The following is a 27,094-nucleotide window of genomic DNA, read 5'->3' on the forward strand; positions in this document are numbered from 1 at the left end:
TAAATTTCTTTGTTGATACCTCTTTCTTTTGGCTGGCTTAGTTTGCCGCAGAAAACGCAAATATGTGCTTTTGTTCTTTCCTCCACTTATTCAACTCTAAGATAAATTCAGGCTGGAAGATAAGCCAACTGCCTCTCTCTTTATTTCCAGGCTAATGATTTCTTTGTAGGTTAATAGATTAAATTTACTATCAGGGTTAGAAATAGGTTTTCTTCTGACTTGAGACTCTATTCTGGGTTTACCTAATGATGTTGCCATTGCTCTGGGTTTCTTCTCAATCTCTTGCCATTACTGGGTTTCTTCTCAATCTCTTCAGTATCTCTTCAGTATCTTGAGATATTTAATGGGAAAAACCACACAGTATCTTACATGTAGAAGTCTGTTTTTCTACTGACCAAGATGTAAAGTGCCAAGGTTGTTTTTTCTTAAGGCTTTGTATGAAATAAAATCAGTTAAAGTATAATTTGTAAAGCAAATTACTTTTGTAGTGTATAAATCTACCATGCAGAACTGGAAACCATTTAAAATACCTTCTCTTTTCTCTCTTGTTTAAAAGCTTTTAAACAAAATAGTAAAAAACTTCCTTTTATGAACTCTTTTCCCTTTTGAAAACAAAATTATCCTCATGAGTTAGTGTCTGTGTGAAACTATGAATTGTTCTGTACTTTATTGCCAGTATATTAAACAGGGCTGCTCCGTTAACAATAAAATGGTGTTAGGGAGAGAAAATGAGTTAAAACTTCATTTTGTATGGTCTGAGAAGCTTGCCTATTTATAAAATTGTTTCGATAGTCCTCTATTGCTATGTCTATATAAGGCAGATATTTTCCTTCCATAGCATAATGAAGATGTTTTCTATGATGCACTTCCAGTATTATAAATAGGTGTTGGTGTCCAACAAGAAGTGACAATGAAGTCACATTCAGTGCAGACTACACAGTGCTTACCTGTGGACACCTGAGAGAATAGACAAGGTCCCCCTCTGTCCCCAGGGCCTCCGATCTCAGCCTAGCTAAACTCCATAATTATCCCTGGCCCATTAGCCAAGCCTTGCTCCTCAGCTAAGAAAGTTCTGAAAGGCAAGCAGTTAATCCAATTTAAGGGTCTCACATTTCATCAGTCAGGCTTAGAATTGGTTCAGTGGGAAAAGTTTGTTCGATGAACTGAAGTCCGAGTCTAGGGAGTAAGTGCAGATTTGAAAAACTGTTTAAATTTTATCACCTCTTTCGAATTGCTACCCACTGCTCCCTCCTCTCACCACACCCTGTTCTCTTAGCAAGCCGACGTTTTGTCTACAGCTCTTAATTCAGTTATTATGTTTATTATTCATTATCTGACTTATTCTACTAAAATGTAAGCTACAGGAAGTTAAGGTCTTGTTTTGTTTACTGAGGTAGCCCAGAGCCTAAAACACTGCCTGGCACACAGTTGACTTGATAAATACTGATTGAACTGGGGACTTTGATGGTATCAAAAAGCAGCCGTTAGCCACAACAAGATTCCTTTTAGTCTCTCCGTTCATGAAACCTTTAGGGACAATAATAAAGCAAGAGTGAAGCTGACCCACAAAACCGTAAGCCATCCGTGGTATGTGAAATATTGAGTAAGGGGAGGACAACACAGGTTAATGCGTGAAGTTGAGTCTGCGTGTTGGAAGATGAATGGTGTCCCTGGCATGAGTACGGCTGATTTTCACACTGTTTTCAACGGTATTAGGCTGGCAGACCCTGTGACGGCTTCTTTATCCGGTAGTACATATGGGCCCCAAATACTGCCCTGCTTCGTTTTCTCAAACTGCACGTGACTCTGTGCCACATAACTCTGTGGACAATGCATTATTCAGAAGCATGTCACCAAGTTTTATATTTCGTACGTGCCTCCCTTCTTTTTGCCTCTAGAATAGTTCTGCATGTTTTATCGTTGTAATATCAGTCACAAAGAGATGGGGGAGGAGGAGATGGAATTGAGACTATGTTCGTTTTCCGTGGTTCCGTTACCAAGTTTTGTGGGGAACTTGTCGAAACAGTTACCTAAAATTAGGTCAGTTGATGGTTCGTGGAATTCTTGGCTGGCTGTCATTAAAGATGGAGACCAGCTGTATCTTTTTTTTTATTATTATTCCTTTTGGAAATCAGATCTGTAGAATTGTGTTGTTTTATTTATATGTATGGATTCTGAACAGAAGTTACTTCTTTTGAAAGTGGCAGTTTGCAGAATAAAACATTCCCGGCACAGATGGGAGTATTGTTTTGCGGAGCAGGAAACTGTTCCACAAGTTGTGTGTTTCAGGAGGTCCTGTTTACAGTAGCTTGTAGCAGAGGTGACAGAAGTAGTGTTAAGCAGATGCTCCCTTTCTTCTCTCCTGCACTTTGACTATCGAACACGCGATAGCAAGAGATGCAGGGCAAATAAGCATATTCCCAAATATGAACTAAAAGATTCTACGTTTATTATGTGTACACAGTTCTGTTGATGCCTGTATTTTAGGAGACCTTCCAAAGATTTTATTAAGTCATTTTGGTCATGTTGGTAAGTCCATGTGGAATCGGCTTTTCTCGATATGATTATATATACGGTTATATAGTTCATATGTCTCAGCTTCTGCTTGGTTTTATTTGTATAAGGATCTAATGAGTTTCAAAATGACTAACCAATGGTGTTGACTTATTAAGAATATATTCCTCCTTTTGCTTACTTTCCATCAACAAGATGAAGTGCTTTGTTCTAACTTCCTTGAATGTCTTAACAGCAGCTAAGAAAGGTGTTACTCTTCCCTGTCAGTTCTTAGTCTGTTTTCTGTTATGCCCTTATTTTTATTCATGCGTCGATATGCATTTCAGCGCAATAAAATAACAAAAGTCTTGGTTGAAGAAGGAAAATGGTTCTGAGTTTGACCTTTCTGTTTTAATGATTAGTTTCCCATTATTTTCATTAAAAAAATAGGGATTTGTGTTTATGAACATAACCCTTCTGTTGTGCTGAAGAGTGAAAGGAAGAATAGTTTTTTTAAGGTGGCTTCTTTGAGACCTTTTGCCTCAAGATTCATATCACAACTCAGCGAAAAGTGGAATGACTTTAATAATGTATTAAATGATCAATAAATGATGTTTTTAGTGGATATTTTGGTAGCAACATGGCACGGATGCTGTTAATCTCGTTTATACAGATACAACATGAGATCAATAAAGACATGAATGTGCGTATTATAAAAATGTCATTGAATATATTTTATGAGTTTCAAGAACTTAGGAAACTTCCGGAAGCAAGTTTTGATTGAAAAAAAAAAACTATAGCAAAAATACTCAATAGTATTTTATGTGTACACCCAGTGAAAATGTTAGGTTACAATATTTTAAAATCAGTTGCATTTTATATGAACCTTAAAAAGCCCACTTGAAAAATACTTGTTTCCCTTTTTTCCAGGAGTTATAGATCCATAAAACAGTGTCAGTCTTTCTGTCCGTTCCCAGTGTGCTGCATTAAATTAACACGTACCTTTAATGCATGGAAAAGTTCTTTTTTTCCTTGCCAAGGTAGTGGTAAGATAGTCACTGGCAAGTTATATTTTCCATACTTCATAATAAGATATACATTTTCTATAATGAATGTTCTTCTATAAATAGTATTAGTCCTCTAAAATAAATGAATCCAGAAAGTCCTGATGGTGTCACAGACTGATAACTGCAAGTTGGTATGATGATGATGTGCCCCACTCATAAATAGTATTTCACTTTATCTGGAACTCAACCTGTACTGCTTTTAGCACATTCACTGAATTTTCATGGGTAATTAATTCTGCTTTACCTCATGCGGACTTGCCATCATTTTTTAAGGATCTGAGTTTATACCTCACTTAACTCAGTAGGGCTTATATTTAGAGATTTTTAACCTTTAATAAGCTGGCAGGAGATATTTCTTCAGTACTAGACATCCTCAAAATGTTACTTACTATATGTTTCATGAATTCAGGTGGAGTCTAAGGACGATAAAAAACTATTGGTGTTACTAGATAATTTCATCAGTTGGTCATTCTAATTGTAGTCAATGCTACTATCTCTGTATCTTGTTAAAGGCTGCCAACTAATCATTAATTTTTTTTTTTTTATCTTTAGATTGTCATAATGGAAGTGCAAGGTTTGAAGTCCGTTGCTCCCAATCGAATTGTTTACTGTACAATGGAAGTGGAAGGAGGAGAAAAACTGCAGACAGACCAGGCTGAAGCCTCAAGGCCACAGTAAGCCAGCTGAAAAAAAAATTTTCCCCTTCCAAAGAAACATGGTTTATTTATTTGCAGCATTGCGTGGTTTTATACTCCGAAACAGTTATTGGTTAGCTTTGTTTCCACGGTGTTAGAATCATTGTGTGCCTTTCTAGATAAGGATGCTATAATCAGAACTGTAGTAGAACCCGTATGTCGTACAGACAGAGAATCTAACTTGTAAATGAGAAGCTAGTTATTTGGCAAGTAAATGTTTGTAAGTCATTTAAAAGGAAGGCATGTGTTATCATGTCCTACGTAAAAGGTGGTGCTTGATCCCGTTTTAGTTTCTAGAAAAAAAAAAAACTATAAAAGCTTTTCCATTTCCATGTATTACTGATGACCATATAGCACTGATGATGTTGAGGTGGATACAATTTTGCAGAGTGTCTTAGAATACTTAGGGAATAGGCTAGAGTTAGAGAACCAATTAATGACAACCACACAGTAATCAGAAGCTAAAGCTGTTCTTTGCTGGCAGTTTTAGGCTTCAGATTCTGGAAATGAGTTTAATTAAGTTTGGAAGATGTTCTTTTTAACTGATTGAAACTTGGGAAACATCACAGTCTCTGGTAGAAATAACCATGCTAGTCTGAGGAATTCGAGTGAAAATTGCCTGGCTTTCATTTGTACACCGCCTTTAGAAAAGATTTTTTTCCTTCCTTAGGGCTTAGGATTTTTGTCTTATTACAGCCTGATGATGTGGCCTGTTCATTCAGGAAACATCTATTCAGAACCTAGCTAGGCAATGGTTAGATAGAGGTGAACAAAAACTTTCACTTTCCTTAGGACAGGCACAACTTTAAGTTGGGGACACAGAAGCAAGTGTAATAGGACAGATATGCGCAGAGTATTATGAGATGGAGAAGAAGCAAGTTGCAACTTATCATCCTGCCGTATAAAAAGTCCTACAGGTCTACCCCTAACCAGCCTTTCATTACCTCTGGGACCTCACTAGCCCTTCTCTTCCCTGGTCAGTTACTGGACTTCACGTAATTTCTCAAACATACCATTACACTTGCTTTTCCCTCTGCCTGCCTTCCCATGTATCTTTGTATGGCTGGATCCTTGGTATCAGACATTTCTCCAAAGAAGACCTACAAATGACTTAGAGACACATGAAAATGCTCAACATCACTCATCATCAGGGAAATAACAAATGAAAACCACAGTGAGATACCACCCCAGGCTGGTCAGAATGACTAAAATTAACTCAGGAAACAACAGATGTTGGCGAGGATGTGAAGAAAGGGGAACGCTCTTACACTGTTGGTGGGAATGCAAGCTGGTGCAACCACTCTGGAAAACAGTATGGAGGTTCCTCAAAAAGTTTAAAATAGAGCTACCCTATGATCCAGCAATTGCACTACTAGGTATTTATCCAAAGGATACAAACATAGTGATTTGAAGGGGCACATGCACCCCATTGTTTATAGCAGCAATGTTCACAAAATATGGAAAGAGCCCAGATGTCCATTGGTGGATGAACGGATAAAGATGGCGTGTGTATATATATAATGGGATACTACTCGGTCATCAAAAAGAATGAAATCTTGCCATTTGCAATGACGTGGCTGGAACAAGAGTATATTTGCTAAGTGGAAAAAAAGAGAAAGACGAATACCATATGATTTTACTCATTTGGAATTTAAGAAACAAAACAGATGAGCATAGGCGAAAGGAAGGAAAAATAAAAACAGAGGCAAACCATAAGAGATTCTTAACTATAGGGAACAAACTGAGGGTTGCTGGAGGGGAGGGGGTGGAGGGATGGGGTAATTGGGTGAAGGGCATTAAGGGGGCATTTGATGTAATGAGCACTGGGTGTTATATGCAACTGATGAATCACTAAACTCTACCTTGAAACTAATAATACACTACGTTAAGTAACTTGAATTTAAATATAAAAAAAAAAATCTTAACTCGGGGCATCAGCACAGGTCTTGATCTGGGGTTGTGAAGTTCAAACTTTTGCATTGGGCTCCACGCTGGGCATGGAGCCTACTTTTAAAAAAAATCTTAAACCTCACTTGCCGAGAACACCTCTTTTAAATAACCCAGTATAAAGCAGGTACTTTCTAGCTCATTTTAATCTTTAAACTAATATGCTTCTTATCTGTTCCTTTTGTATTTCCCCCTTGAGAAAAGGGCAGGTATCTTGTCCCGTTTGTTCTTCTAGTACCCAGTAGGCTGTCAGAATTTATTCAGTTGCTTGCACTTATTTTTATGACTTTTAAGTCACAGTAAATATTGAAGGGCATAGTATTTACTCCTGCAGGCAAATAGAGTTGAGTTACAATGTGATAATAAAGTGAAAATAATGAGAATAAACAACTCTTTTAAGAGATTCTTTAAACCGAAGAGGAGGCTGTGAAATAGAAGGAAATTGATTGGGGCTATTTTTGGCAGGGCATATGGAGTCAAGGGAGAGGTTCGGTTTTTGTTGTAAAGGTCAGTTGTATTAGTCTGTATTAGTATATTCACGGAGTTGGGCAACCATCAACAATTCTAGAATGTATTCATCACCTCAAAAAGAAACACCGTACCCTTGACCTGTCAACCTCAGATCACCCCATCCTGACCAACTAAGTGACTTTCTGTCTCTATAGATACGCCTATTCTGGGCATTTCAAATAAATAGCATCCGATAGTATGTGCTCTCTTAGGACTGATTTCTTTCCCTTAACATAATGTTTTCTGCTTCCTCCATCTTCTGGCATGTGTCAGAACTTAATTTCTTTTTATGACCAAATCCTAGTGTAGTGCATGTATGTATATGCCACGTTTTGTTTACCCATTCGTTTAGAGTGAGGAAACTTGGGTTGGTTCCACCTCGTGGCTGCTGTGAAAGCTGCAGCTGAAGTTGTACAAGTATCTGTTTGAGTTCCTGTTTCCAGCTGTTTCAGGTACACGCATAGGAGTGGAATCACTGGACCGTGTAATAATTGCATGTTTAGATATTTGAGGATCCACCAAACTGCTTCCCACCGTGGTAGCACCATTTCATATTCCCACCGACAATGTGTAAGAGTTTCAGTTTTTTCACATTCTCACCAGTAGGTATTATTTGCCCTATACACAGTCATTCTAGTAGGGATGAAGGGGTTTCTCATTGTGATCTGATTTACACTTTGCTCCTAATGATGTTGAGCATATTTTCACATATTGCATTAGCTGTTTGCATGTTTCTTTAGAGGAATATCTATTTAAGTCTTTTGCTCCTTTTTTTATTGAGTTGTCTTTTAAGTTGTAAGAGCCATTTACATATTCTAGTTGTTAGATTCTTATATATGATTTGCAAATCTTTTCTCCTATTGTGTGGATTATCTTTTTATCTATTTCGTTGTGGTTGCTTATGCTTTTGGAGCCATGTCTAAGAATCTAGCGCTCAATCCAAGGTCACAAAAATTTAGCCCCATGTTTTCTTCTAAGACTTTCATAGTTTTACCTCTTACATTTAGGTCATTAATCAATTTTAGAGATTTATTTCAAGAAAGAGTGCACCTGCATGTGCACAAGCAGGGAGAGGGGCAGAGGAAGGAGGAGAGAAAATCTCAAGCAGACTCAGCACTGAGCGTGGAGCCCCATGCTGGGCTCAGTCTCACGACCCTGAGATCATGCCCCGAGCAGAAACCAAGAGTCAGCCGCATAACCTACTAAACCACCCAGGTGCCCCTCATCAATCCACTTTTAAGTTGGTTTTTATTTGTAGTAGGATGTAAGGGTTCAACTTCCTTTATTTGCATGTGACAATTCAGTTGTCCAGTTCTTAAGTTGAAGAAACTATTCAATTCCGATGAAATGTTCTTGGTGCCCTTTTGAAAATCAATTTTCCATGGATATATGGATTTGTTTCTGGACTCTGAATTGTATTACATTGACGTCCTTATGCTGGTACCACATTAATTTGATTACCATTGCCTTGTATGAAGTGGGTTTTGCTTTTGTTTTTGTTTTTTTTTGGCTTTGTGTGACATTTTGAGATCACAAGTATGTGTCTTCCAGCTATGTTCTTTTTCAAGATTATTTTGGCTATTCTGAATTTCCATGTGACCTTTAGGATAAATTTGCCAATTTCTGTAAAGGTTTTGAAAATATCTCCAGCTGGGCTTCTCATAGGGATTGTATTGAATCTGATCAGTTTGGAGAGTACTGTCTTCTTAACTAACAATGTTGTCTTCCTATTCATGAACATAGAGTGTCTTTCCAGTTATTTAGACCTTTGTTTCTTTTAACAATAGTTTGTAGCTTTCAGAGTGTAAGTTTTGCACTTCTCTGGTTAAATTTATTCCTGGTATTTTATTATTTTCTTAAGTTATTTTGGATTGTTTACTGTAAGTATATAAAGATAATTTTTTAAATGTTGATCTTACATGCTGCACCCTTGCTGAACTTGTTAATTCTAATGGTTGGTTTTTTATTAGATTTCTTAGATTTCTTTCTATATAAAATTATGTCATCTGCAAGTAGTGATAATCGTATTTCTTTCTGCCTGATTTAGATGCCTTTTATTTCATTTTTTTGCCTAATTGCCTGCCGGGAATGGCCAGCAATCCCTGTACCAATGGATGAAAGATTACTCCAAGCTTTGCTGTGAAAGAGAGAAGGGCAAGGGTCAACAGTCACAGGCGAAGACCCTTTGCTCTTCTTTGCTCCAGCTTTTATTGGCCCTTCAAGATAATCACAAATCCTTATCACTGTTTCTCAAGCACCTGATGTTGACAAGGGGTCTTGCTGAAACTGGGAGGATCTGTTTACTGGAAAGATGTGGTATGCTAATTTGGGCCGCGTTCTAGGAGTTCAGCTAAACACAGCCTAAGGGACAATGCCTACACCTCTTAAATCGCAGGGTGACTGTTTGGGCTAGGAAAGCTTCGGGAAGGCAGCTCCACGCGACATTTCAAGGGCAGAGTGAACCACGTAGGCCTCGGCATTCCAAAGGCCTATGCCCTTCTCTGAAACCTTCCTTGCCCTCAGCGGCCTCTGTGTTACATTTTAGCAAGCCAAGTATTATGGCTGATTTCATACTCTACATTAACCCCAACAATTGCTCTGACTAGTTCTTCCACTGCAGTGTTGGGTAGAAGTGGCAGGAGTAGACATCCGTGCATTCTTCCTGATTTTAGTAGGAAAGCATATATTTTTCATGATTAAGCATAATGCTAGCTCTGGATATTTTGCAAATGCCTGTTAACCAATTTGAGGAAGTTCCTTTCTGTTCATGGCTTTGATACTGTTTTCATCATGAAAAGGTATTTTGTCAGATGCTTTCCCTGCCTCTGTTGAGATAGATGATCATATGGGTTTTGCTTTTTATCCTATTGACATGGTGCATTACATTAATTGTTAGGTGTCAAACCAACCTTATATTCCTGGCATAATTTGCACCTGGTCATGATATATAATTGTTTTTGTTACTGCATTCAGTTCTCCAGGATTTTGTTAAGGAGTTTTGCATTTCTTTAAAAAATAGTGGTCTGTAATATCTTTTTTTTTCCCTGACCTCTCTATCTGATTTTATATTGACCTCACAGAATGAGTTTGGAAGTGGTCTCTCTCTCTCTCTTTTTTTTTTTTTTTGAAAGTATGAACAATTGGTATTAACTCCTTAAATGTTTGGTAGAATTTACCAGCGAAGCCCTCTGTGCTGGGCTTTTCTTTGTAGGTAATTCTCCATTACTGATTTGATCTCTTTGTTGTAGAACTATTCAGTGTATTTCTTCTTGTCAGTTTTGGTGTTCGGTGTCTTTAGAGTAATTTGTCCATTTCATTCAAGTTACCTAATTTATTGGCATACAATTGTTTATACTATTCATTTATAATATTTTTTATTTCCATAAAATATTCCCTCTTTCATTTCTAAAATGAATTCAATGAATTCTAGTATTTGAATCTCCTTTTTCTTAGTCTATCTAGCTAAAAAATTTATTTTTAGAAAACCCAACTTTTGTTTCATTGATTTCCACTCTAATCTCCTTTATTTCCTTCCCTTTTTTTCTTTAGGTTTAGTTTGGTCTTCTTTTTCTAATGTCTTAAAGTGAAAGTTAGGTTTTTGAGTTCAGCTCTCTTAATATAGACATTTACAGCTATAAATTTCCTTCTAAGCACTGCTTGAACAGCATCCCATAAATATCAATATGTTCTCTACGTTTTCACTCAGCAAGGAGACTTGGATCAAGAAAATGTGTTATTTGTATAGTAAATAGTCAGTGGAAGAGGTTTCTTAGTTGCAAGAAAATAAAAGACTCAGATCCTACCATGGCACCCCAGTGACTGAGGCAATTGAAGTCACTCCTGAAACCCACTGGGAACACAACAGTATATCACCACTCACTGGTTGGGGAGCTCTTTTATGGCAATTCAATCATTTTTTCTAGGTGTCTTAGTTCAGGCTGCTGTAATAGAAATACTGTCTTAACACTGGGTGGCTTAAACAACAAACATTATTTCTCACAGTTGTGGATTCGGGAATTGTGAGATCAAGGTGCCAGCATGGTCACATTCTCCGTGAGGACCCTCTTTCTGGGTAACAGAAGGCCACCTTCTTGCCAGGTCCTCACATGATGGAGATTGAACGAGCTTTGGCATCTCTTCATCCTCTTATAGGGGCATGAGTTCCATCATGGGGGCTCCATCCCCACGACATCATCCACATTGTTTACCTCCCAAGAGCCCCACCTCAAGACATTATCACCTTAGGGATTAGAGCTTCAACATCTGAACTTTTGGGGGTTACACATTCAGGCCTCTCAAAATTCATGTCTTCATCTGTGAAATGGGTTGTTCTATCCTAACAGCCCCAGAGGTTTCACCTCATTCTAGCATCAGTTCTGGAGTCTAAAATCCAAAGTCTCATCTAAATATTATCTAAATCAGATACGGGTAAAACGAATTATGATTCATTCTGAGGCAAAATTCCTCTCCAGCTGTGAACCTGTGAAACCAAATAAGTTATATGCTTCATGAGAACAGTGGTGGGAGAGGCACAAAATAGATATTCCAGTTCAACAACAGAGAAATGAGGAATAGAGGAGTGGATGACAAGTCCCAAGTAAATCTAAAATCTAGCAAGATAAACTCCTTTAGACAGTAAGGCTCAAGAGTACTGTCCTTTGGTTCCATGCTTTGCTTTCTGGACCCACTAAAGCAGTGGTCACAGCTGTGTGGTTCTGCTGGGTGGGTGTTTTGCTCCTGCAGCTTCTGGTAGCTCTCATGGGGCATGTTGAAACCAAGGCCATGGGCCCATCCACAAGGTCCCGGTGGGCAGTGGTCTAAGCCTTTGAAACCGAGGTGGAGATAGTCCTATCAGTGTCCTGCCAACTCCTGCAAACCCTTACAGGCTGGTTGCACTAAAGGCCTGTGCTGAAATTAGCAGCCCTGATGATCTCTGAATCACCTTTGGAGTCATTCCTCCCTTGTCCTGAAGACTAGAATGTGTTCATAGCTGAATCTCTGGTCCAGTTTTGTAGGGTCCTGAGGAGTTCATCAGCCTTCCTACATTTCTTTCTATCTCCTTCACTTTAAACCAACAGTGTTTCTGCTGAGATGGTTGATTAAGTTCATGGTTCATACCTAAACTTACCTCCTTATCAGATGGCTGGTCTACCATACTTTTAGTGTTCCCTTCCGATCATCCTTTCTCATTATGGACAGGCTGAGAATCTTTAAAATCTTGATGAGCTGGTAACTTTTTTGCATAACAGTTGTCTTTAATTCATTTTCTCTTACTGCATTTTACCGTAAGCAGTCAGGAACAACCAAGCTGCTCCTTCAACACTTAGAAATTTCCTCAGGTTAATCTCTAGTTTCATTGCACGGAAGTTCTACATTTTATAAAACACTAGAACATGAACCCAGTTCAGCCAGGTTCTGTGCCACTGATAACAAAGATAATCTTGTAGTTTCCAGTAACATGTTCCTCATTTCCACTGAGACCTCATCAAAATAGCCTTTACCATACATATTTTTACCAACATTCTGTTCATAAATATTATCCATTCTCTGAGAAGATGGAAGCTTCCTCTCTAGCTCTCTTTTCTTACTCAACCTTCACCAGAATTTCCTTTAGAGTTCCTTCATTGTAATACTGGCTCTTTCTAGCATGCATCTCAAAATTCTTCCAGCCTCTAGCCATTATTATCCAGTTCCAAAGCTGTTTCCACATTTTTATGTATTCATTACAGTAGCATCACACTTTTCAGTTTGGGTTGATACAATAAAAATACCATGGATTGGGGGGTTTAAACAGCAAACATTTATTTTGCACAATTCTGGAGATAGAAGTCCTAGATCAGGGCACCAGCAGGGTTGGGTCCTTGGTGAGGGCCCTCTTCCTGGTTCACATAGGGCTCAGTTCTCCTTGTACCCGCACAGAGTGGAGAGATAGACCACCACCTCCATGACTTCATCCAAACTCGATTCCCTCCCAAAGGCCCTAACTCCAAATCCCATCACACTGAGGATTGTGCCTCACCATGTGAATTTGGAAGTAGGGGGCATAAGCACTATGACAGCAGTAGTCCATGAAATCTTGAGGGGGGTGCAAATGCCCTAAGATTTAGAATACCATGTTATTTTTTGCAGAATCTTTTTAAAAAGCTTTACTGAAGTATAATTTATACAGCATAAAATTCTTCCATTGTCAAGTAGATGATTTTCAGTAAATTAGGCACTTGTACTGCTATCAGCTTGTGCTGCTATCAATTCAATTTTAAAACACATGACTTCAGAAAGTCTCTTGTGTCTGTTTGCAGTGTTCCAGCTGCCCGTGGCAGGAAGCCGCTCACCTACTTGCTAGCACTAGAGTTTTATTTTTTCTGGACATCTCATATAAATGAAATCGACTAGATTTTCCTAAGGTGTTTCTCATTTAATTTATGATGTATTCATAAAGAGAGCCTGCTAATACGGAACATCTAATTGGATAATTTAAATGAATTAGAATGCTTACAAGTTAGAAAAGATTACTATAATCCTCCAGTACTCTTTTTTTTTTTTCTTACCACAAGGAAATTTGGCTAAAATAGCTTTTCTGTTTCCTCATGAACACTGAGTTAACTGTAAAATGAATTAAATGATTTATATTTATCATTGTATCCCAGGGACAGATTACCTTAAAAATGCGTCTTCTGAATGCTGACCAACTGTAGCTTTTCAGCAGTGTGGTTACTTTAATCTTGAACTCCTCTTGCGCAACAGGAAAGAGATTCATCTCCTCCATCATTATAGTGAATCATGCCTCAGACACGTTTTCTAAATTTTATAGCTTCAACAGTTTGTGTGGTATTGGAGATCAATTCATCCTTCTGTCTGATACTAATTAAAGTGCCTTATTTAGTCCATATTTCCAATAAACTTAATCAAGATTTCTGGCCACTGCCTGTTTCATTCCTGTAGCTCATATTTCCTGCCAGCAATTAGGTGGAAACAGCATGTGAGATTGGTACCTAGCTTAGAATATAGAATCTGGGATCTAATAAAAGTGTGTTTATAGACATTTGATTTATAAAGAGTAGTAATGAGTTAATCTATTAAAGTTTTTATTTTTTAACAGAGGGAAGGCAATGTAGGTAAACGTATTTCAGTTATGGAGGAAACTATTCATGGATTTTTAAGTCATTGTTTCATAGTCTCTCAGCCAGGAAAGGTTTTGTTCTGTATGAATAGAGGTACAGAAACACTGTTGCTTACACTTGCATAGCTTTTTCCCATTTCCAGACATTTTGTTACTTGATTTTTAGCTCCTACCCTTAATGATACCACCTGAAAGGAAAGGGAGCGTAAGAAGAATGACAGACTGATGGGGGAAGGCTCATGTAGTCATCACAAATCTCTTGATAACATTGTGTCTGCAAATAATGACCATCCTTTGAGTGCCTAAAAACACAAGAGCTGGGGCGCCTGGGTGGCGCAGACGTTGGGCGTCTGCCTTCGGCTCAGGGCGTGATCCCAGCGATCTGGGATCGAGCCCCACATCGGGCTCCTCCGCTGGAAGCCTGCTTCTTCCTCTCCCACTCCCCCTGCTTGTGTTCCCTATCTGGCTGGCTGTCTCTCTGTCAAATAAATAAATAAAATCTTTAAAAAAAAAAAAACAAAAAAACACAAGAGCTAATAATATCCCATGGAGGGCGAAGATAGATCTTGGTACCAGGGAGATAAAAGCAAAGGAATTGGTTGTTAAAAACAAACCGGGAACTGGGAGGAAGGGGAAATGGGGAGTTGCTCTTCAAGGCATATAAAGTTGCACTTATGCAAGATGAATAACTCTAGAGACCTGTGCAATATTGGGCTTGCAGTGAACAGTAATGTACACTTAAGCGTTTAAGAGGGTAGATCCCGTGTTATGTGTTCTTACGACAATAAAACAGATGTAACGGGAAGCAGCACTGTTAGGCGGAGGGTTGGTTTTGTTACCATACTGTACCGCTTTGGTGCCACAGCGCTATTTTATTCAAGATACTTGAGGGTTAGTTGGTCTCTGCACCCCACCCTCTGGAAGTAATAAAATATAAAGGTAAGGAGCAATAAGAAAACCGGACGAGCTATATCAGTAGAGAGATATATTTACAGAGATGAGGACGGAACATTCTTCAACATCATGAAAATGATGGGAAATACAAGCTCCAGTACCCGTTTCTGGAAACTCTAAAATCTGAATCAGAATTTAATAATTTGTCAAACTATGGAGAGAATAGTGCAGCTACAAATGGAAAGCTTATCAGGGTGACAAGGTGCTGGGACAGGTGTTTGAGAGATTCAATACAGACTGCATATAAACTAAAAGAAGCCTGCCGTGCTTTTTATGAAAGCATATTAGTTTTCATTTTAATTTAGTAATTTCTGAGTTAGTTTTCATTAGCCTGCTTCTCTTGTAGACCAAAAATCAAATACACTACATTTTTAAATCTATCAAAAAGTGTGCCTGTTTTTAATGAACCTAAAGGTAAACACTCGAACGGTGTAAGTTTCATCTTTTCAGATCATTTCCATTTTTAAAAACAGGAGATGGCTTCGTCTTATATAAATGAATTCACCAGAAGTAACATTTCTCTACGCTGATGCTACTGGAGCAGAACAAAATGAAGCCTAAAGAGACAAACGTTGGCCAAATACCGAAATTACATTCATTGAGAATTTATTCGGAAGTAAAGGAAGCTAATTTGGGGATCCTTGTAATTAGTGACATCTGAATTAAAGGAAAACATGATATATTAAGGTTCCAGATGCTGGCTGAAGAGCCCTAGTGAGCTAAAATGGAAAATGACAGTGAGAGGGAGAAAGTTTACGTAATTATAATTATAAACATCTCTATGATGGATTTACAGCTTGTAAATAGCTTCCCTTTATAATCTGTGACTTTTTTCCAGAGCAGCCTTTTGTAGTTGTTTTCATTTTTATTCCATTCGATTTATGTAACCTGTGTGTTGAATGGGCTAAATTTGGCGGAGCGTGAGTAGCAAACAACTTAATTTTTATCCCTGTATTACTCTCAGACACGTTCCCGGATTCGCCTTCCATATCCTTTGAAGACGTCTTGGCAGGAACCATAACTCTATCTGGTCATTGTTAGGCGTTAAATAACATGTTCAGGTCTTACAGTTTTCAGACAGTTTTAAGTCAACGCTTAAGCCTTTTTAAAACTTGTTCCTTTTCTTCCAGCTCATCCAGAAACCTATAGAAGGGGAGAAGGTACTGTCGTCTGTTCTGTTCACTCTTCTTCTTTTGTCTGTTGGTATACTTATTCTACACTTTTGGGTAGGGTTGAGGTTGGGAGGAGGGGAAAAGGTGAAGGGGAACCATGTTTTTGTGTGCGAGTACTCTTTGTAGTCCTCTCGGTTAGCAAATGCCTTCTGTCCACATCGAACTTTGGTCTAGTGCACCTCCCTCTGCTACCGGGAGGCTGGGACATCACACTACCCCCTCCTACAGTGATGCATCCTGTAGCTGCCCTCTTCCTCTTTCCTGAGCTACTGGCTTAATATCACCCACATAGCCTCTTCCTGCTTGCATTTAATTTCCTTGGCAGATGGCTCCAATGTGCTAGAAGCTCGTTGAAGACAGGGACTGTGTATTATACATCCTGGTTTCTGTCCAGCACCAGCTGCAGGAATATGGACAAACAGTGCTCAGCAATCTACATGTCTACCCTTTACAGTGTGAAAAATATAGTCCCAGTAGGTTCCACGGTATGACACCTGAGCCAGCCCTGCTTCTAATCAGAATATCCAGTCCTTGTTTTCCCATCCCAAGCTTCTGTTTTTCTAGAAATTCCTTGGAAAACATGCTCTAAAGAGCCAGTTCTTCGGCTTGTGTGTGCTGAGTGGCAGCTAGAATTCAGGATCACTTCCTACTCTTGCTACCTTGACTTTCCTGAGTTGGGGGAACTTCTGGATAAACAAAACTACTTCTACAGGGAGACACAGGGACAAGTATAATTTTAATAGAATCGGTATATGATTCCTTAGTTCATAAGTACTCATTCCTAAAGCTCTTCTTTCTAGAAAAGAGCCTGCTGTGTGCAAGTTCTTTCTCAACTCCCTTTTCACAGGCTCCCTTCTTTGAGTTTGCAAAGGAAAGGCACCTCTCTCAACCAGCTTGTGTCTGACCATGATTCTTGTCCTGGAGTGCAAAAACCTCCAGGTCACCACTCAAAAGGAAAATTCGTGATGTGTTAGTTTTGAGAAAGTTATGGACAAATGATGTCATAAATCCTTCTGTAAATTAGGTGGCTTATACTTCTTTGCTTTCAACAAAGATGAAGGATTTGTTCTCAACTGCTAAATGATTGAAAAATAATTTTTGCTTATCAATCACTGTATTTGGTGACATTTAAGTAGAAAATAATTAAGAGTTGATGGAAATGGCTATTATAATGTCTATCTACTTATTTTTTGTACCTATGAAGGAAAACAAAATCCTAGCAATTGATCAATTGAGATTGATGATGAACTCGATGTAGAATTAAGTAGTAGTTACCTTTTAGATAGATCAACTAATTGGGGGGAAAAAGCACTGTCCATTTCAATAAGAGATGCATATCAAAAAGTTTTATTTTTCATATTTACTATTAATCACTTGTCATATTTATTTTGGACCTTTTGAATACTATTAGTAATTATAATAAAAACTAAATTCGGAAGGAATTTTATTTCCTAGTTTTTGATTCGATATTTGACAAAGAACTATATATTTAAGGTGTAAACATGTTTTGGTATGTGTTATGAAATGATTGTCACAATCACACTAACATTATCTATCACATCCCATAGTTACCTTTTGTGTATGTGTGATGAGATACTTGAGATCTACTTACTCTCTTAGCAAATTTTAAGTGTATAATACATTATAAACTATATGACTATAGTCACCGTATTGTAATTAGTTCTTGAGAACTTACTCATAAATGACACCTTGTACCCTTTGATTAATATCTCCCCATGTCTTCCACCCTACAGTTTCTGATAACCACCATTCTCATGCTGTAACTATGAGTTGGACTTTTTTTTTTTTAATTTCCATGCAATATTTGTCTTTCTGCATATGGCTGATTTCACTTAACATAATTCCCTCCAGGTTCATTCCTACGTGTTGCTGCAAATGACAGGACTTTCTTCTAAGGCTGCATGATACTCCATTGTATGTATGGACCACATTTTCTTTAGCCATCCTTCTATTGATGAGTACTCAGGTTGTTTCCATATTTAGGTACTGTGAAGAATACTGTAGTGAACATGGGAATGCAGGTATCTCTTCAAGGTAGTGCTTTTATTTCCTTTAGATATATACTCAGGAGTGCAATTAATGGATCATCATATGGCAGTTCTGTTTTTTATTTTATACTGTTTTCCGTAATGGTTGGACAAATTTATGTTCTCACCAAAATGCAGATGTTTTTCACATCCTCATCAATACTTATCTTTTGACTTTCTGATAATAGCCATCCTAACAGGTGTGAGGTAATATCTCCTGGTTTTGATTTACATTTTCCTGATGGTGAGTGATGTTGAGCATCTTTTCATATACTTATCGGCCATTTGTAGGTTTTCTTTGGAAGAATGTCTGTTCAGTTCCTTTACTCATTTTTAATAGGGTTATTTGACTTTTGCTATTGAGTTGTAGGAATTCCTTAAATGTTTTAGATAGTAATCCTTTATCAGATGTATGCTTTGCAAATATTCCAGAAGTTTCTTTTTCAGTTTGTTGATTATTTTCTTTGCTGTGCAGAAGCTTTTTAGTTTGATTTTTCCTTTTGTTGCCTATGTTTTTGGTGTAATCCAAAAAAAAACTTGCCAACACAGGGTGCTTTTCCTCTGTGTTTTCTTTCTTTTTTTTTTTTTTTAAAGATTTTATTTATTTATTTGACAGAGAGACAGCCAGCGAGAGAGGGAACACAAGCAGGGGGAGTGGGAGAGGAAGAAGCAGGCTCATAGCGGAGGAGCCTGATGTGGGGCTCGATCCCAGAACGCCGGGATCACGCCCTGAGCCGAAGGCAGACGCTTAACCGCTGTGCCACCCAGGCGCCCCACCTCTGTGTTTTCTTTCAGGAGTTTTATGGTCTCAGGAATTATGTTTAAGTCTTTAATCCATTTTGAGGGGTTTTTTTGTGTGTAAAATAAGGATCCAGTTTTACTCTCTTACATATGGATGTGCAGTTTTCCCAGCACCATTTATTAAAGAGACCCCATCCTTTCTCCACTGTACATTCTTGGCGCCTTTGATGAAAATCATTTGAACACACGTGCACAGGTTTGTTTCTGGGCTGTGTTTTCTGTTCCCTTGGTCTGTGTGTCTTTTTTCATGGCAGTACCATATTGTTTTGATTACTATAGCTTTGTAATATTGTTTGAAATCAGAAAGTGTGATGTCTTCAGTTTAGTTCTTCTTTCTCAAGATCACTTTAGCTGTTCAAGAGTTTTCGTGGGTCCAAACTAATTTTGGGAATTTTTTTTCCCGTTTCTTAGAAAACTGCCATGGGAGTTTTGATAGGGATTGTATTGACTCTGTTAGGTCACTTTGGGTAGAATAGACATTTTAACAATCATCTTCTGATTCAAGAACACGGGATATCTTCCAGTTTGTATTTTCTGCAGTGCTTTTCATTAACATCTTACAGTTTTCAGTGTTCAGATCATTCATCTTTTTGGTTAAATTTATTCCTACATATTTTATTCTTCTTGTTGCTGTTGTAAGTGGGACTGTTTTTTAATGCTTTTATGGATAGTTTATTGTTAGTGTATAGAAATGCAAGTGATTTTTGTATGTTGATTTTTATATCCTGCATCTTTACTGAATTTTATTCATTACTTTTAAAAGGTGTTTTTGGGTGGAGTCTTTAGGGTTTTCTATATGTTAGATCATGTTTTCTACAGAGCCAGTTTTACTTCTTCTGTTTTACTACTTCAGTTTACTTCTTTACTTTCTGGTTTGCATGCCTCTTTCTTTTTCTCTTTGTGCCTTTCTTTCTTTCTCTCCTTCCTCCCCTTTCTTCTTTTCCTTTCTTCCCTTCCCTCCCTTTTCCCCACTCCCTTCCCTCCCTCCTTTCCCTCCGTTCTATCTTCCTTCTTCCGTTCCTTATTCCTGCCTCCCTCCCTCCTTCCCTTCCTCCCTTCCCCCTGCTTAATTGCTGTGGCTAGGACTTCCATATTATGTTGAATATAAGTGGCAAGAATGGGCACCTTTGCCTTATTCCTTATCTTAGATGAAAAGCTTTGTGTTTTCCACTGTTGAGTGTGATGTTAGCTATGGGCTTGTCATATGTGACTTTTATATTGAGGTATATTCCTGAAGGAGATAGTATTTTTATATAAATAGGTATTTTACATAAATAGGTATTTTTATAGATACAACATTATACATATTAATGTGTATTTTCTTTACAGAGCATTATCAGAAACTAAAACTTATATATAAATTTGGTACAGATAATTATGATAGGGTCCTCAATAAAACATACTCAGGTATTAAAATATAGTAGAATAAAACTAGGTTTCTGAGGGGGGAAATGGAATCAAAGTAGAATCTCAAGCTTAAAATGTCAAATTTCCTTTTTTTTTAAAGATTTATTTATTTTCGGGGTGCCTGGGTGGCTCAGTCGTTAAGCATCTGCCTTTGGCTCATGGCATGATCCCGGTGTTCTGGGATCGAGCCCCGCATCAGGCTCCTCCACTGAGAGCCTGCTTCTTCCTCTCCCCCTCCCCCTGCTTGTGTTCCCTCTCTCACTGGCTGTCTCTCTCTCTCTCTGTGTCAAATAAATAAATAAAATCTTTTTAAAAAAATTTATTCATTTTAGAGTGCAAGCAGTGGAGAGGGGCAGAGGGAGAGGAAGAGAGAGAATCCTCAAGCCGACTTGCTGCTGACACAGGGCTCGATCTCATGACCTGAGCCAAAATCAAGAGTTGGACGCTTAAGTGACTGAGCCACCCGGGCACCCCTCAAATTTCTATTAAAGAAGAGTTATACAGGTGTTTTTAAAATGGATGGTGGTAAGATTATCCTGCTATGGTAGAGTCCATTGAATCCCCTTAAGAACGACATCACAGTTGTATGTTAAATATCATTGGTTACAGCGTACCAGGAATTAGATCCTTTGCAACCCTTAACATTTAAATTTAAAATTTCTAGCTGTGAACTCGAAAATGTGTGAAGAGTGTATATAAGTTTTCAAGCACACCATGTATTAGAGTCAGACTCAGTCTGAGATCAGATGATATTACTATTGCTATGCTTCAGATGGAAACTAATTAACTCATATGGTCCTTATTCTTTGCCCTTATTCTTTGCCTCTCCTATCCTTCTGTCAAGAACTCAGTTTGGCAGTCTAAGAGAGGCCCCTGGGGCCCACTGCTACTGTGGTTGCTACAGATCTTCACCCACACCAGAGCATCTCCTAAGGGTACAACGTAGGACCAGTCTTCTCTTGAGACATGTGTGCAATGATAACTGCTTGGAAAACCGCTGCGAGGAGAGAGCCAGGGTAGCACATACAAAGAATTTGCCAAGATCCTTGAAACAATCAATGAATGAAGAATGATGATGATGCTATCAAGAAGTAGAAAAGACATTTTAGGAAACCTAATTGAATAGCATTTAATGTGAAGTGGTAAACAAGTTCATAATTTCAGAAATGACCAGAATTTATAATCATTAGAAATAGAAAGACCTATATTGGAAGTAAGAGTTAAGGAGGTAGAGGGGCACCTGGGTGGCGCAGTCGTTAAGCGTCTGCCTTCAGCTCAGGGCGTGATCCCAGAGTCCTGGGATTGAGCCCCACATCAGGGTCCTCTGCTAAGAGCCTGCTTCTTCCTCTCCCACTCCCCCTGCCTGTGTTCCCTCTCTCGCTGACTGTCTCTCTCTGTCAAATAAATAAATAAATAAAAGCTTTCAAAAAAAAAAAAGTTAAGGAGGTAGAGTTTTTAAAGAATTCATATTTCAAGATTTTAAAATGATAATTTCAGAGTGATTATAGTGAGCGTCTAGCAGGACAACATGGTTTTAAGGAAAAGAATGAGACAGACCGGAATATAAATCCTAGCTGCGCCACAGATGCTAGTTATCGGTGTGATAATTTTTTGATGAACCCATGTTATCATCGCTAGTTGGTTGTCTTTCAGCCTGCGTCCGTATTGGTGAAATGGGAAGTATGCTTGTATCGAGGACTATATTGTGAATCGATTGAGATAATGTGTGTGGGAACACTCAGCCGCGTTCTGCTGCTTTTACCTCTCTCCATATGCTATTTTTTTTCTTCTAGCCTTTGTTTTACACGCTCGTCACTGAATTTTTTAACGTTTCTCTCTTTAAAATGTGTATGTGTTCTCTCAGCATCCTGTTTTTTAAAGTCCAGAGAATTAGCAGAAGGGGCCTCACACTTGATGAAGGATTGAGTGCTCTTGACAACATGAAAGGAGTTTATGAAGTGAAGTGGGCTTTTGACTCCACAGTCCTGCCTGAGATTTTTGGCTGGGGTGTTTTTATTGCCATTTATTGCCACGCAATATTTATTTGGTAAGAACCCCATAACCATTTTTTTTTTTTTTAAGGATTTGAGAGTTAGTTTCGATCAAATGTAGGCAGTTTTCAACATGAATAACGGCCTAGTGTCAGTTCTGAAGGGACAGCATTCTTTGGTTGTCATATATTTGCTACGAGCATTGGTTTTGTTTCTCAGTTGATGTCACTGAAGATCTGTATCTGCTCTGATAAAATGCAGCCGTCGGAGCGTTGCTCGCCCTGCGCATCGGAGCATTTTGCAGTTGTGACGGTAACTTTGCGGCCCTGTCTTCCTCGGTGGCACCGTGTTAATACGTGATGTGCAGGGCACTCAGCTGTGACTTGTACGGAGCTGCGGGACTCCCACTACAATTGACGTGTGGATCAGCAAAGGGAAGGATAATCCTAAATTCAGTGCAACCCTGTATTACTGGGATTGTGTGAGACCTAGGGCAATCTGAAACAGTTTGTAAAACTGTCTTGGAATCCTTTGTGGGCCCTCAGCGGTAGGAAGGGAATGCAGGAGGTTGTTTCTGTAAATTAGAGTGTTTACATGGCCGTGGTGACCTGGAGAGCTGCAAGCTGAGTAGCGGTCAGAAATGCCGTACTCCCCCGTGCCTCTGTACACGAGAGCAGGGTGCTTCCTTTGGCTTTTCTCTAAGAAATCTAAGTACTGTTCCAAGACCCATTGAGCTGGGTGGAGGTTTTGCACACAGATTGATCTCAGCACAGTCTTTTCTTTATTAAAGCATTTTTTTACTTAAACATAGTAAAATATTAATACAATGTATTATAGTGTTTTAAATTTTTATATTCATTCTAATAACTCCTTGAATATACCCTCATAGACAAAAATGCTCATTTTGGGATAATATCTATAGTGTGCCTTTATGTATATACACATTATTATATGATATTTTTTCCAGCTCGGTAACTCTATGAAACACAGTTGCAGTAGTTGTAGTTAGATGAAGACTGACATCCTTTGCAAGTGAAATTTATTCGTTACTGTGGTAAGAACAGAACATAGGATCTTCCCTCTTAATGAATTTTTAAGTGCAGTATTTTTTACTATAAGCAAAATGATTTTCACTCAATCTGTAGAATTTATTCATCTCCTATAACTGAAACTTTTTACTTATTTTTTTTAAGGATTGATTCGAGAGAGAGAGAGGAAGGATGTGCATGCATTGGCCCGGGGGGGGGGGAAGCAGTGGGAAAGGGAGAGAGCACACTCCTTGCTGAGCACGGAGCCTAACACAGTGCTCCATCTCATGAACCTGAGATCATGACCTGAGCGGAAACCACGAGTCACACACTCAACCAACCAGGCTACCCAGGTGCCCCAGAAACTTTTTACTCCTTAAGCAGCACTTCCTCAGTGCCCCCTCCCCCCAGTCCCTGGCAACCACCATTCTGCTTTTTGTCCTTTTGTGACTAGCTAATTATACCTAGTATAATGCCCTCAAGGTTCATCCTTGTTGTCACATATGGCAGGATTTCATTCTTGTTTAAGGTGGGGTGATTTTACACATCTTTATCCATTCATCCATTGATAATGCATTTAGCTTATTCCATATCTCAAGTAATGTGAACAATGCTGCAACGAGCTTGGGAGTACTAATATCTCTTTGAGATCTTGATTTCAGTTCTTTTAAGTATATACCCAGAAGTAAGATTGCCCTGGATTGTAGTGCAGAAATAGTAGTTCTATTTTTTAAAATTTTTTGATGAACCTCCGTACTGTTGTCCATACTGAATGGACCATTTTATATTTCCACCAACACTGTTATGAGGGTTTCATTTTCTCCGTATCCTGACCAGCGCTTGTTATCGTTTGTTTTTTAGATTAATAGCCATCCTAACAGGTGTGATGTAATCTCTCATCGTGGTTTTGACTTGCATTTCCCTGATGATTACAGATGCTGAGTATCTTTTCATGTACCTTTGACCATTTGTATATCTTGTTTGGAGATATGTCTGTAAGTTCTTTACCTATTTTCTAACTTGTTTTTGTTTTTGCTATTGAGTTGTATTCTCTATATGTTTTGGATATTAAAATTATTAATATCAGTTAATAAGATTTGCATATATTTTCTCACATTTCATAGGTTGCTTTTTCACTCTGTTGATTGTTTCCTATGCTGTGCAGAAGCTTTTTTGATGTAGTCCCACTTTGCTATTTTTGCTTTGTGGCTTGTGGTTTTAGCATCATATCCAAGAAATCATTACCTAGACCAGTGTCCTGAAAATTTACCCGTATGTTTTCTTCTATAAATCTATAGATTCAGATCTAACATTTAAATCATTATTTTGGGGGCGCCTGGGTGGCTCGGTCGTTAAGCAGCTGCCTTCGGCTCAGGGCGTGATCCCAGCGTTCTGGGATCGAGCCCCACATCAGGCTCCTCCACTGGAAGCCTGCTTCTTCCTCTCCCACTCCCCCTGCTTGTGTTCCCTCTCTCACTGGCTGTCTCTCTCTGTCAAATAAATAAATAAAATCTTTAAAAAAATTTTTTTAAATAATCATTATTTTGAGTTGATTTTTGTGCACAGTGTTAAGGTCCAGTTGATTCTTTTGCACGTGGATATCCTGTTTTCCCAGCATTACTTGTTGAAGAGACTACCTTTTGTGTATTCTTGGCACTCTTGTTAAAGATCAGTTGACTGTAGATATGTGAGTATTTCAGGGCACTCTGTTCTGTTTCATTGGTCTTATGTCTGTTTTTAAACCAGTATCATATTGTTTTATTTACTATAGCTTTGTAATGTATTTTGAAATCAAGAGTGTGATTCTTTCTTTCTCAAAATTGCTTTGGCTGTTCAGGGTCTCTAGTGATTCCATTTGATTTTTAGGATTTTTAAAATTTTTGTTAACTGCTGTAATTTTGATAGGGGTTACATTGAATTTGTAGATTGCTTTGGATAGTATGAACAGTTGAACAATAATAAATTTACCAGTCCATGAACATGGGGTATCTTTCCATTTACTTATTCTTAAATTCTTCTTAAGTTTTTTCATCAATTTCATGTACTTCTCCTTCTATTAGTCTTTACCACCTTGGTTAAGTTTATTCCTAAATTAATATTCTTTTTGATGCTATTGTTAATGGTATTTTTCCCCCTAATTTCCTCTGTGGATAATTCATTGTTAGTGTATAGGAATGCAATTGATTTTTGTACATTGTTTTGTATCCTACAAATTTATTAAATTCGTTATGGAGTTTTAACATTTTTGTGGAATCTTTAGTGTTTTCTACATACAAAGTATCTGCAAACAGATCATTTTATTTTTTCCATTCTAATTTGTATGCTTTTTAAATTCTTTTTTTTTTTTTTCCTTTTTCATAATTGCTCTGGCCAGGACTTCCAGTAGTATACTGAATAAAGTGCTGAGAGTGGGCGTCCTTGCCTTGTTTCTGATCTTAGAAGAAAAGTTTTCTGCTTTTCACCATCGAGTATGATGTTAGCTGTAGGCTTGTCCTATATGGCCAATATTTTATTGAGTTAAATTCCCCTTATACCTAATTTTTTTCAGGGATTTTTATCATGAAGGATGTTGAATTTTGTCAAATGCTTTCTCTATTGTGATGATCGTGTGATTTTTATTGTTCATTCTGTTACTGTGGTGTATCCCATTGATTTTCATATGTTGAATCATTTTTGCATCCCAGGAATAAACTCACTTAGTCATGGTGTATGATCCTTTTAATTATTTTGTTTTGCTGGTATTTTGTAGAGGACTTTTGTATCTATCTATGCCAAGGATATTTGCCTATAATTTTTCTTACTATGTCTTCGTCTGGCTCTGGTATCTGGATAATGCTGGCCTTTTAAAATGAGTTTGAAAGTGTTCTCTTCAGGGGCACCTGGGTGGCTCAGTTGGTTAAGCCTCTGACTCTTGATTTCCACTCAGGTGATGATCTCAGGTTTATGAGACGGAGCCCCACACTGAGCAGGAGTCTGCTTGAGATTCTCTCTCTCCTCCTCCCCCCTCCTGCTCGCATGTTCTCACTCTCTCTTGAAAAATAAAAAATGGAAGTGTTCTCAGGTTTTTTTGGAAGAGTTTGAGAAGTGATTAGTACTTAATTCTTTCTAAAAATTGTGATTCAGTTTACCAGTGAGGCCATCTGATCTTGGGCTTTTCTTTGTTGACAGGTTTTTGATGACTCATTCCATCTCCTTGTTAGTTACAGGTGTGATAAGATTTTTTTTTTTATTTCTTCATCAGTTTTGTATGTTTCTAAGAATTTATCCATGACTTCTTTGTCATTCCATTTACTGGCATTAATTGTTCAGAACAGTCTCTTACATGATTTTATTTATGTGTCATCAGTTGTAAGATCTCTTTTGTTTCTGATTTTGAGTCTTCTCTCTCCTATCCTGTCTAGCTAAAGGTTGGACAATGTGGTTTAGGAAATTTCTGCTCCAACCACAGAAGTGACGTTTTCTTCCCCTACCAAGACACTTTTATTAATGTATCATGACAGTGACTTTCGTATTTTAAGATTTTTTATTACTAATTTATTAATAAGTTATTTTTAAATTTATATAATTTTTTAAAAATCATAATTTTAAGGCTTCCTGTTTAGAAGAAAGGGGACACGTTGATACATCTATAGTATTGTCAATTATCAGGTGTCTTCAGCAGAATGAGACTTATTATTCATGGTAGTGGTTCCTAGTTCATAAAACTTGAACGCTTTAAGTATAGGAACCCTATTACCTGGAAGATAGGACAGTGTTTTTTTCTTAAGTGTTCTTTTGTTTTAAGGAAAGAGTAAGTCTTCTATAAACTTGAGGGGGGAATTTTGATGGGCCTTTTTTTTTTTTTTTTTTTTTTTTTTTTTC

General features: G+C 38.0%; 1 protein-coding gene across 3 annotated transcripts in view; it reads left to right on the forward strand.

Moving 5' to 3' along the window:
• CADPS2 (calcium dependent secretion activator 2) overlaps positions 1-27,094 on the forward strand; it is a 528,567-nt gene that overhangs the window by 236,353 nt on the left and 265,120 nt on the right. For all 3 annotated transcript variants that reach the window (XM_040644062.1, XM_040644063.1, XM_040644064.1), the window contains exon 6: positions 4,113-4,234. In XM_040644062.1, coding sequence (XP_040499996.1) covers positions 4,113-4,234 — 122 coding nt within the window. The remainder of the gene's footprint in view (positions 1-4,112; positions 4,235-27,094) is intronic.

This window comes from Ursus maritimus, unplaced genomic scaffold (genome assembly GCF_017311325.1).
Source record: "Ursus maritimus isolate PB19 unplaced genomic scaffold, ASM1731132v1 scaffold_3, whole genome shotgun sequence".
NCBI classification, from domain to species: domain Eukaryota; kingdom Metazoa; phylum Chordata; class Mammalia; order Carnivora; family Ursidae; genus Ursus; species Ursus maritimus.